The 12,839-nt window shown below is 28.1% G+C and overlaps 1 protein-coding gene across 4 annotated transcripts in view; it reads right to left on the bottom strand.

Moving 5' to 3' along the window:
- LOC123269442 (hemicentin-2) overlaps window positions 1-12,839 on the bottom strand; it is a 593,151-nt gene that overhangs the window by 438,481 nt on the left and 141,831 nt on the right. For all 4 annotated transcript variants that reach the window (XM_044735146.1, XM_044735148.1, XM_044735147.1 and 1 more), the window contains exon 2: window positions 10,229-10,267. In XM_044735146.1, coding sequence (XP_044591081.1) covers window positions 10,229-10,267 — 39 coding nt within the window. The remainder of the gene's footprint in view (window positions 1-10,228; window positions 10,268-12,839) is intronic.

The raw sequence follows: 12,839 nt of genomic DNA, 5'->3' as shown, positions 1-12,839 counted from the left end.
ATCACATGCGAATTTTTTTATTCGGTGAATCACAGGTAATTTTTTGAACATCAGACGAAGTATTTGTTTTATGTTCAATTTCTTATTTTTGAACAAATTGTACGGCAATCAATAAAGCTTGTAAGGATGGATTATCTAAGTAACTGAATATCTCATCCACGCAAATATATGGTAACGTTGAAAAAATGTTGAAGATAGAAATCCCAGGTCCGCTTTCGAATAGCTCATTCCGTTTTATAGCTCGCTCACAACGATATTTCAACATCATACAATATATTGGAAACTTATCTTGGTAATCGAATGATTCTACAGCATTTTTTATTTTATAATTTTTTTAATTAAATAGCGATAGTATGTAAGTTTTTCGTTAAAAGACCATAATATATAATATGATTTCGTTGCTTATTATAGCTACCATAAGCCAGTTGTTACTTTTATAGGATTAAATAATGATACTAATAATGTACAAACACAAAATTCTAATGTACTTATTCAAGAATTGTAACTAAGGATAAAATATATTTTATACTCAATAAAAGATTTTATTAATAAATAACCTTTCCTCACATTATCATATCAATGCATATAAAATTTAAGTAATAAGCTAAGCTTTTCTCAAGTTAATAAGCAATTTCAATATTAAATAGTTCAACTTAGATTAGTTGAATTTTTATCACTTCTGTCGAGCGTCCCGAGACGCACACGTTATTATTAATTAATTACTTATGACTTTTTTTATTTGAATTAATTACAAGAGTCAATGAGAAAAGACTCTTCTGAAGATTGCCATCAATGCAAAAAATTACAATCTGTAAAATGAATTTTAAAAACTACCGCCCTAATATAAAATGTCAAAGTAATAATGACATACTTGATATCTTTCGAGGATTTTTTAAAAGATTGCTTTCACAACCGTACTACCTTAAACATTTGCGGCTTCTTTTAATAATTAATAATAGGATTTTAATTGTATTTTTATTTCCATTTTATATTGCCCGATGTAAACGCGTATATTATTTTCGCTAGTCATCAAAATTATAACTAGTATTAATTCGACTCCCATAATGAATTCAATTATTAGCAGTTTTAAATTTAATTCTAAACTTAAAAATACTTTAGTAACAATAATAATGATAATGAAGAATTTAAAAAAATTAAACTAAAAGAAATAAAATAATGCTTAAATTTTTCGTCAAGTGTTTTAGGTTACAGGAAATTATTCAAGGAACCTCTTGATAATTCATTAGTCTAGTAAAAAAATTAAAATAAATATGGAGGGAAGAGAACTAGTATTTTTACTCGGCGAAAAAACGTTACAATTAACCGACAATTGTATTCCTCTAAATTAAAATACACCATAGTCTTGAAGTTAGTCAAAGGTCGAAACTCGCAAAAAACGGGCCACGATTAATTATTGGTTAAAATTTAGGCGCGCGCATAGCACGTTATTCAAATTTCTAGTAGCATTGAAAATAAAAGCAGAACTAGAAATTATTCAAGAATGTATGATAATCCTACAACAGACGAGATACTTCAGTTGGAAAAAGATAACGTAAAGCTTGCGTGTCTAAACATCAGAGTGCGCGGCATTTTTTTTACATACACTGTACATAGAATCAAGGGTAGAAGATTTACTAGATACAAAAAAGCATACTTATGTCTTTAAGTTACAAGTGTAATGTATTAAGAGGCGAGCAAAAAATGACACTTAACAAAAAGATATGAAATCCAAACAGAAACAGTTTCACTGTAAAAAATTGCGCCAAGTCCACGTTCATAAAACTCATCTCAATAACATTTGCACTTTACAAAAAAAATTAGACCCGTTTCAATAATTTTCATTCTCTACAAAAAGATGTAAAATACAAAAAAATACCAAGAAAGCGTCATAATGTTGAAAAAATTGAAAAAAAATTTGTTGAAAATTAAAAAATTAAAAAAAAATTTTTTTATCGTACTTGGCGCGCGTCATTGAGTACCCCAAATTTTTTCAGAATAAATGAACATCCTTTTAATGTTTAGAAATTTATAAGTAAGTCAACCTATGTTATTTCATAATAAGTTTTACAAAAGTTAGGTAAAATCGACATGTCATACGCAGTTATGCAAACTACATACAAGTCGATACGCATGCATACGTTGGGTCGGTTGCATTGTGAGAATTGTGTTTATTTAAGAATAAAACTTATGGCCAACTGAATTGGGAAAATGCGGTGTGAGTGCCAATTAAAATGTGTTAATTACAATTAAACGAAGCAATTTCAAACTTTGATATTGCATAGGGTTCTTCATTAAAGATTAATGACAAAGCTGAAAAAAAATGAATCCAAAAATTTTATATAATTTCAGATTTCTTGACCACACCACCATATTGACAGTTGTTTCCACTAAAGATCTAAAAAAAATCTTAAAAACGGATTTTTTCACTAAAACTGATAATTAATACACTAAGCAGTATTTTTAATGAGTTCAGTATACTTTATAATGTAAATCTATATAAATATATATAATTATATATATTCAAGCGAAATCGTTTTTTCTTGAGTTGAAATTCTTCCGAAAAAATTTGGGGTACTCAATGACGCGCGCCAAGAACGATAAAAAAATTTTTTAATTTTTTAATTTTCAACAAATTTTTTTTCAATTTTTTCAATATTATGACGCTTTTTTGGTATTTTTTTGTATTTCACATCTTTTTGTAGAGAATAAAAATTATTGAAACGAGTCTAATTTTTTTTGTAAAGTGCAAATGTTATTGAGATGAGTTTTATGAACGTGGACTTGGCGCAATTTTTTACAGTGAAACTGTTTTTGTTCGGATCAACTGTACAAAGAATCAACATGAAATTTCAACATACGACATATAAAGCACTCATTAATTGATACAATAATATCAAACAATTTCTCTAAGTCTCATGAAAAATAAAGCTACACGCACAGACTTCTAACCTTTTACAGACTGTTCTGGAAATTTATTATTGTAGATTTCTAATAACTACTAAAATGAATGATCTATGAAGCTTTCCTCCTCCATTTATTAAAACTTGTTTGAAATACTCTCTACAACTAATTTTCTACGGAGTGTTAGATATTTTCTTATAAAAAATAAAGTAAACAATGGGATAAATGCGGTCATTTAATATTTCTAAAGTAGTCTTATAATGGAGTTCAAACGTAAATGATTCGAAAAAATATAAAGAGTAGCTATTAATGAGAGAATTTATTTATAAGTTCACATGACTTTCAACGCAATAAAATTGTTAGTTAAATTATTAATGCATCGATTATCTGCTGCATGCGTATAACGTTTTTTCGTTTTAAATCTCACAAATATTTTAACAGCTATTAAAGTTTACAATGACACAAATCTGTGGTGATTTCATTCTTTATGAGGCTTAGAGAAATAGTTTGATACTTTTGAGTCCATTTCAAAAACATGCTACATTGAAAATTGTTTTTATTTTTAATATTATTTTCTACTCCATAGTATTATGTGAGAAATTTTGCAATTTATTTAAAATATTTGAATTCGACAATCATAGAGAAATTATCGTCATATTCTCCTTTTTACTTTCGTTTTCTTTATCTTTGTCTTCTTTATTTACATTTTCTTGCATTGTCATCAAAATCTAATAAGTTATGTCCAAAATTTTAAGTTTCTAGTTGATCGGTAAGTAAGTTCAAAATCAATTACAAAATTCCATCCGAACAAACATACCAGAAAGTCAGTTTAAAGAAATGTGGTAATAATAATAGTAAATAGATTTTTGTCATTCATAAAATTAATTGAAGTAAATTTAAAATAATTATTTTTCATAATTGATTAGAGCGATAAATTATATAAACCAAAAATAATAACTTTCCCGATTTTCAACAACTTTTGATTTCCTTAATACACAGTTGAAAGATCTAACTGAATTCAAAAGGATTGAGCTCATAAGTAATCGATATCGCATGAATTACTCTGCCCGAGTCAAGTAGTATTGCACAAGTATCCCAGCCACACTCCTGTATTTTATGGTAAAATAATTGATTTTGAGTCGTTGAGAGAGTGAGAGGAAGAGAAAAAATAATAATGAAGGTAGAATTTCGTTGGTCATAAATGGTTGTTGTTGGTTATATTTTGATGTTACCATTTTACCATGTTACCATTCATTTTCTACACAACTACCTTTTTTCTTTTTATGCTTTCCACAAAAACCCCGGAAAGTCAGCAGCAGATGTATCTACAATCCATCATCCATCACATTATATTTAAAACCTTTGATAAACTGTAAAAAAACTTTTTAGTGTATAAAACGAAAATAAATAAATATAATACTAAATTTATCTTGCAGTAGATTCGAAAAAAAACTGAAAATAGTTTCTATACTAATATTGGGATAAATTCAACGGTACTATACTATAAGGAAAAATTATGTAATAACAAAGAAATTATACCCTGTTTCACTTAAGAATAAATAGTTTAGACTGTACTGAACATTGTGATTTTGACCGGCAGTAAACCGTAAAAAATTGTTCTGAAATAGCTTGGTGTGGGTTAATCTGATCATATATATAGTCATAACAAGCTACATGTGAAAATTAAAAATACATTTCAATATAACTGTCGATCTTTATCTATTGTCTAAAAATGTGTATGTCAATCATCATGTCGTATTAAACATAAATTCGTTTAGCTGTTGGTTAAAACTTATAATCGGTGACAGAGAAGAGTTTTAAAGGCTTACAAAAAATTATCTTTATTTTGGAAGTTAGCACTTCAAACTTCAATTTCTCGAAAAAGAACGATTCTTTTGACCAATAGATTATACATAGGTATAAAAAAACTATATTAAAATATACCAGATTTCTTCTAGACATGCCAGATCATGTCTGAATATTTTTTTACAAAAATAAAAATGGAATATTCCTTACCGAAATTGACAGTTAAGAAAATTTTAATATTTGATTTTCTGCATTTTTTGACATTATCTAGTACCTATCAAACATTCCTTGTTGATAAATTTTGAAACTTTTTTGAAATTACGGTCAGAAAAAATTGAATTTTCAAAAAAATTGCTTTTTTCAATTTTCGACTCATAACTTTTTTTAAATGGTCCAAGCTGAAATTTTGCCTATCAAAATATGTGATTTTCTCATATGATTTCAAGAAAGAATATAAAACAATTTATCAAAGTGTTTTCGTATGCAATTTTTAAGATTTAAATCTTATATTTCTAAATGTGTGTACTCTTAGATTTTTTTGAAATTTTTTTCTTCAAACTGACAAAAAAATATCAAAAAATGATGGTAACCAAAAACTAAAATTTTTTCAAACTGTCCGATTTGGCATGAAATTCTCTAAATGTAGCTCTTCTTCTATTAAGAATAATATCCTCTTATCCTAACAACCCGAACAATCTACAAATTTATTTCACCCACTATGACATGATTTTTTTCATCATACTATCATATTTCCTCTCTGTAATTATGTGATAATAAAATCATGAAAATAGCGTTGTTTACTATTTTTAAATTTAAGAGTAGGCTTTTTATAAACTTATTTACATTTTCAGCTTATCTTTGAAATCATCCAAGGTAATTGCTTAAAAATCTTCAAAATTTTATTCAGATTATTCCAGAACTACTAAGAATTGTTAGCGCAAATTCTAGGTGAATTTCACTATTCCTACAAATGTAATAGATAGATCCGGAGGCACTGTAGTAGCTCAAGCCAAGTACACGTTCAACAACATATGTAATAATGTGTGTGAACGTGTAGGCGTGAGGCTACAGTGCCTCTATTCTCGATTCAGATGTCAACATAACCTCACCATATTTTTAACTATATTAATTTTATTACTACGTTCATATCAACACTTTACACTCGCTTTAAATAGTTTAACTATTAGTTCTATTCCAAAAACTATATTGTTCTCTTCATTATTTAGCGTTATCCTAATTTATAAAATTTTTTATAAAATTTTTTTTACTCAAGTCAAGAAGATGAAGTTCTTCAAGATTATATACTTGATTCAAGAACATTTTTTTTTTCTGTGTAAGAATAAATGGATGATAAAAATAATAGTCATAATAATATTCATCAGTATCATCATTATTATTATTATTTATTATTAAGTCATTGAACATAAAAGTATTGAATTTCAATCAACAATTTTCCTAATTAAAATTTTTAAGTTCCCGCTCAAATTCAATTTTCATTGCTATATTATCCGGAGGATTCTGAAAATAATTAAATTAAACTTTTTTATTTCATTTCACGTTCTATTATTATTATTATTATTAATATTATAATAGTTTTTACTTTTAATATTATTGTTGACTAAAACTATTATTATTAATATCTCTCCTTTATTAATGTAAATCTTACAATCATCGAACTCAAAAATATAATTTTCGTGTCGTTACAAAAAAAATTGAAATCCGTACAAAAACAGTTTCACTGTAAAAAAACGCCATTCGGCCACACCCGAAATGGAAGGTAGATTTCACGGAATGAAATTCTTGTTAATAAAATTACGTACATGTCGGTTGTACTACACATTGCCAGAAAATGGTTCAATTTCACTCTTAAATTTGAAAAAATAACTAAAAATGGTCAAAATGTCAATGTTATAAACGTCAAATTGAAGGCGATTTTATGAGTTTTCACATGAATTTATCAAAAATTAGTAATCTCTTTTCAATCGAAAGTTATACAACAATGAATTCACCGAAAACGTGACTTTCACTCTTTTGATAATTTTGAGGTGCTACCATTTCTAAACTTATTGACGAATTTCGCTCATTTTAGGGCTCATACAAGCTAATTGTCCAAGGAATCTATATACTAAATTTCGTTAGGATCTCTTAAGAATTCTCGATAGAATAACATTCATAAGTCAGTTGTACTACACATTGCCTGAAAATGGTTCAGTTGCACTCTTTTAACTTCGATAAAATAACTAAAAATGGTCAAAATGTCAATTTTATATGCGTCAAATTAAAGGTAATTTTATGAGCTATCACATGAATTTTTCAAAAATTAACTATCTCTGTTCAATCAAAAGTTATACATCAATGAAGTGACCAAAAACGTGATTTTCACTATTTTGAAAATTTTAAATGGCCGCCATTTCTAAACTAATTGATCGATTTTGCTCATCTTGGAACTCGTTCAAAGTAATTACCCAAAGAATATGTGTACCGAGTTTCATCTAAATCCGTTAAGAATTGTCGACGCTATCGTGTCCACAAGCCGCTTATATATATATTAGGGTGTGCCAAAATGTAACTCCCGTGGAGAACCTTTTAAAATTGGAATTTTGAGTTCCGCTTTTAACAGGGGCTGCGTTTGGGCATTTCTGAGATATTTTGGAGTGAGACGATGTATTTGATTTTCATAGAATTTTTTAACAGAAGCTTAGTTTGGGCACTTCCGGCCAAATTTTGAATTTTCACATATATATATATATATATATATATATATATATATATATATATATATATATATATATATATATATATATATATATATATATATATATATATATATTACATAATATGTACATTACATTACATATATAAATAAATATATAAACTTTTGAACCAATGCTAATTTTGAGCTTTACTCGACTACATAAGAGATAAAATGACAAAATTCCGTGTGAATTCCGACACAAGGACCAATGCAATAGATAGATTTCTACGAAATCTACCTAAAAATTGCGCCAAGTAAACTTTCACAACTCTTGATTTACAAAAAAACCAAAGAGAAATTTCCACTTTACAAAAAGATGTAAAATCTGAACAAAAACAGTTTCACTATAGAAAATTGCGCCAAGTCCACGTTCACAACTCTTGATTTACAAAAATACCAAGGAGAAATTATCACTTTACAAAAAGATGTAAAATAAAAAAAAAACAGACCAAGTAGCCGTTATAATTTTTAAAAATTGAAAAAATTTTGTGGTAAATTTAACAATTACAAACAACTTTTTAAACGTACTTGGCGTGCGTCATTGAGTACCCCAAATTTTTTCATGTCTGATATATAACTAGCTTGTTTCTATTATTTCACCGATGAGATTAATGTTCGTACGACTGGAACGCTTCCGAGCATTTCATTTAGATCAAGAAATAAACAAATCAATTTATTAACAGAAGAAGCTGTTTATTAAATTGTCTTTATTGGAAAGTATAGCATTAATAAATGATCGAGGAAGGCTAAAGCAATATTTTAAAACTAGATATCATTGATTAGATCAAATTGATCATCAATTGACTAATCAGTGTTTTTAGATAGTTCAGTGATCTTTTTTCTATCCACCAGTGTATTTTTAGTTCCCGCCAAGAAAAATTAAAAATTTTTTTAAATTCAGGAAGTTATTGGTTCTACTCTATTTTGCGAAAATTAAGTTATCAGATCTCGACTTTTTGAGGTCTTAGGAAGCTGTCCTGACTATTCCCGCGATGGTATACATGCGGCTATATGTATGCATGTGTATGCGTGTGTGAGTGTTTGTGTGTGTAAGCCTTTTATAAGTTTTGAACAGCTCGACCGATCAGATCGAGATATGTGGCAATCCAAAGAGTATCATTTAATTGTCATTAAAATTGGTGAGAATTTGAATCGGTTCGGTTCACTAAATTTTGAGTAATCTCAAAAATGAAGTTTTAAAAAAAAGGTTTTTTTAGAATAACTTCTAAATAGCTCTACCGAACAATTCCAAAAAGTAATCCGCTCTTAAGCTTGAAAATCCACGTCGATTGCCACCAGTCACGTCGAAATCGATTGATTCGTTCGGGAGTTATCAAAAACGAAAAATTTCGAAAAAAGTGATTTTTTTTACATAACTTCGACATTTCTTTTTAGATCGTTTTTGATGAAAAAAAAAATAATTATTGGAGGATATTATAATTAAAATTGAATTTCTCTTAATGAGATAGGAAACTTGATTTCATGCAATAATGCTGTAAAGAATAAAGGAACGGGAGTTGATGTATTATTAAATTACTGACGGTTGACATAAATAAGTTATCTGAGGGATATTGTGACGTTATTACAACACATCTGAAAAAATTTGGGGTACTCAATTACGCACGCCAAGTACGTTTAAAAAGTTGTTTGTAATTGTTAAATTTACCACAAAATTTTTTCAATTTTTATAAATTATAACGGCTACTTGGTCTTTTTTTTTCTTTATTTTACATCTTTTCGTAAAGTGATCATTTCTCCTTGGTATTTTTGTAAATCAAGAGTTGTGAACGTGTACTTGGCGCAATTTTCTACAGTGAAACTGTTTTTGTTTAGATTTCTATAATCTAATGAAATATACTTTTTATCTTTAAATAATCATCAAGGAATAAAGTGCTAGGATTATCCATAGACATGTATACATTGTATAGTATACGGAGTGTGCAATATTATTTCGAATGAGTGCTTTTTCACTAAATTCAATAAGCTGTAAAAGCTAACTTCGAGATATACTGTTAGAACAAAGATAAGTGTATTAAAAGGATTTAGTATTTTTATTCCATAACGTCGGCTTTACTTCGTTGGTGAGAGTAAATGCCGTTTGCCGTTTTTAAATTAATAAAAATAATGATTGAAAATGTATTTTTGAGTTCATTATTAAAAAAAATGAAGAGAAGTATGTATTTTCTCTGGAATCAGATGCCCTATATTTTTTAAGTTCTTTGGCTATCCAGAAATCCGTAATACTGACTGCGCTTTCTCTGACTACGCTTCAGATGAATTATGTAGTTGAAAATTTAAAAAGCAAAAGAGACTGATACATATAATACTAAACACGTATTTTTATGCGTACTTGCGCTTACGTTCATTCATTACTTATACTGTTTGAATACTGAATACTGAATACCAAGTCTAAATTAACAGCATACACTCATTACTTTTTCCCTCACAATTTTTTCGTGCTATCCTATCTGCTTTTTGCTTCTGTTATTTTTTATTCTTTTTAATCATTTAAGTTTCATGTTTTTGAGTTTTTCTCATTTTTTTGACATACCTACTAATAGATGCAAATACTTGTATACACACTACACATCAATGCTGATTAATCTTTTAGTAAACGCTGTTAGTGGGTTAAACGAAAGAAAATTAATATTTAAAATCAACAGTTCTCATTTGAATAATGTTTAAATTTTTTTCTTAACGGTAAATAAGTACTGAAAATTATTAATTAAATTTAAATTTGCTCAGTGACATAAAAATTTGCCTTACCTCCTTTAGGTAAATCGGTAGAACCACGCTGACGTAAACCTGAAACATTAAATAAATAATTGATTAACTATTGGATTATCATGAAAAAAAAATCCTTTCAACAGAGGAAAAATACAACAATTCGTTTATTTAAAGATAGTTTATGTATATTCGTAGAAAATAAGAATGATTTACACATGTACATAGAAAAAAAGCACTAATGATTAAATACTCGGTCCAAATATGTCCTGCGGGATCATTTTGTATAAGATTCATTTTGAATTGGACGGGATCATTTTGTATAAGGATCAATAATCTGATTATAACTGTCTAAAGATAGAATTAGATACGATATTTCTAGCAAGTTTTCATCGTGCGGCTAATCATAATGAATCTTTTTGCAGCTACAAGACGGACTTGTTTTAGTTACAAAACTCAGCTTGTAACCACAACAGAATCATTACTGCAGCTGCTGCAGAGCTCATCTTGTTACAGTTTGTAAAATAACTTGAATTATTAAAAGATATAGTGTAATATTGATAATCAAGAGAAAAGTAATGCTCAGATGATATAATTCAACTCAAAGAAATAATGTGGTATCACGATTATGAAACTCGAGGTGGGAATGAGGTAGGAAAATATCCGCATATTCTGTCACCTTTAAAGGGTGAACATCTTCAAAGAGAGCCGATTATATTTTTTAGATTTCAATGACTTACAAAATATTTTCGTTAGTGCAACAGAAATAGTCTTACTGCAGATATAAAACTATTATTAGTACTGCTTCAAGACCAAACATGTTATAGCTGCAGGACTATTTTAGAGACCAGTTGTGAATAGCGACACAATAACTAGATTTATAGAGAAGTAGAAAATTCAATTTGCAGGGCTTAATACCATTATTACAGCTATTATTTTATTGCATATAAAACAAAATAAGGTAAAAGCTCCAGTAGCTGCTCATGTATCAGTACATGCTCACTCCATGTATTTGTATATATATATTATATACATTATATTATTATATATATTATATATATTATATATAATACATTATATATATTATATATTATATACTTGTGAATATAGATATACAAATACATGGAGTGAGCATGTACTGGTGCTGCTACTTGGACTCTTACCTTACATCTCGAAACATTTTAGTAAATGTTTAAAAATTAAAATGTTTCAGGAATGTTAATTCAAGGAATTAACGTAGTGAAATTTTAATTCCCATTATCTGATAGCTCTGTTATACTCTCAAAGTCACCCTTTCTCTTTTATTTTCTGTTACGCATTAAATATTTTTTCAATATATTAGTTGTTTATAATTCGTTTTTCTGTAGAGGATTATGAATTTAAATAATCTCTTAATGGTCAATAATGAAATGGAAACAAGTTTTTGTATAAAATTTAAACTTTATGTCTAAGTGTATATTATTTTATTTTCTACAAAAGCAGATAAATTCACTACAAATTCACTATAAATTTTTACAAAAGTCATAAATTCACTTAAAATCCAGAATTTCCGACGGTATCCCTTCAAGGGTTGAGTCCTCTGCGAGTGGTTTCACTCCCATGAATCACTTTAGAAGAACAAGATTTGCTTCTCTCATTCTTTACCTTTTACTTAAAAAATTGTTAAATAAATTCCGCGCTTAACATGAATAAAAAATCATCAAGCGGTATATAGTAGACAAAGAACGATATTTTAAAATAAAGTTAAACGATAAATTCAAGTATTATTTGTTTCCAAAATATACCGATTTATTATTTTACTTATTATCTCAAGCTGCGGTAATAATAAATGGACTTTAACTGTATGTTTAACATTACTATTAAAATTTATCGAGTAATCTCTGCACTGCTTATATTTATTACTAGTACATGATTGTATTCGTACAACGATTAATAGTACCGAGCAAAAACAGTTTCACTGTAAAAAAAATCGCGCCAAGTCCACGTTCATAAAACTATTAAGAAAAAAAATTTTATTTTTTTACAAAAAGATATAAAATAAAAATTTAAAAAATCCAAGTTACCGATCCCAGATAGCAAAATGACGTATTAAGTTATTTCGAATGAGCTCAGATTTCTGATTTGGACGTCAGAGTCTACGTCTAAAAGACGTCTTTAAGACCTTCTCAAGAGGTCGAATGCGCCGCTTATTGTAGACTTTAAGAACTCATCAAAACGAGCTCTTAAAGAGCTCTTTTTTCTGAACTCGCACAAATGAATGATTTTTGATCTCTATACGCTATTATAATGATAACAATAATAAGAACACAACAAAAATAATATTAATAATAATAATAATAATAATAATAATAAGTAAATTATGAAAAATAATTCAGAGTTTCATGAAGCACCGATGCTGATTTCGAATGTTTATTATTTTAGTTAGACCTAATATTGTCGGTTTAAAGCGAGAAAGTGAAAATCGCAATTGCCGTAACTAAGATTCGAACCCGAGTCGCGCGCGTGCTAGATCGATACCTAACCCCCTACGCTGTTCAAACGATATGTCGTTACACATCTCATTATTCTTATAAGCTAAGTTTATATAGTGATGAAATGTTGCGATCATTGTCTATATTATTTATTCTATTTGATACTGTGTATCGATAGAGAA

Source organism: Cotesia glomerata, linkage group LG7, assembly GCF_020080835.1.
Source record: "Cotesia glomerata isolate CgM1 linkage group LG7, MPM_Cglom_v2.3, whole genome shotgun sequence".
Taxonomy (NCBI): Eukaryota; Metazoa; Arthropoda; class Insecta; order Hymenoptera; family Braconidae; genus Cotesia; species Cotesia glomerata.
The sequence above is the reverse complement of the archived record's forward strand: the minus strand, read 5'-3'. Positions and strand labels throughout refer to the sequence as shown.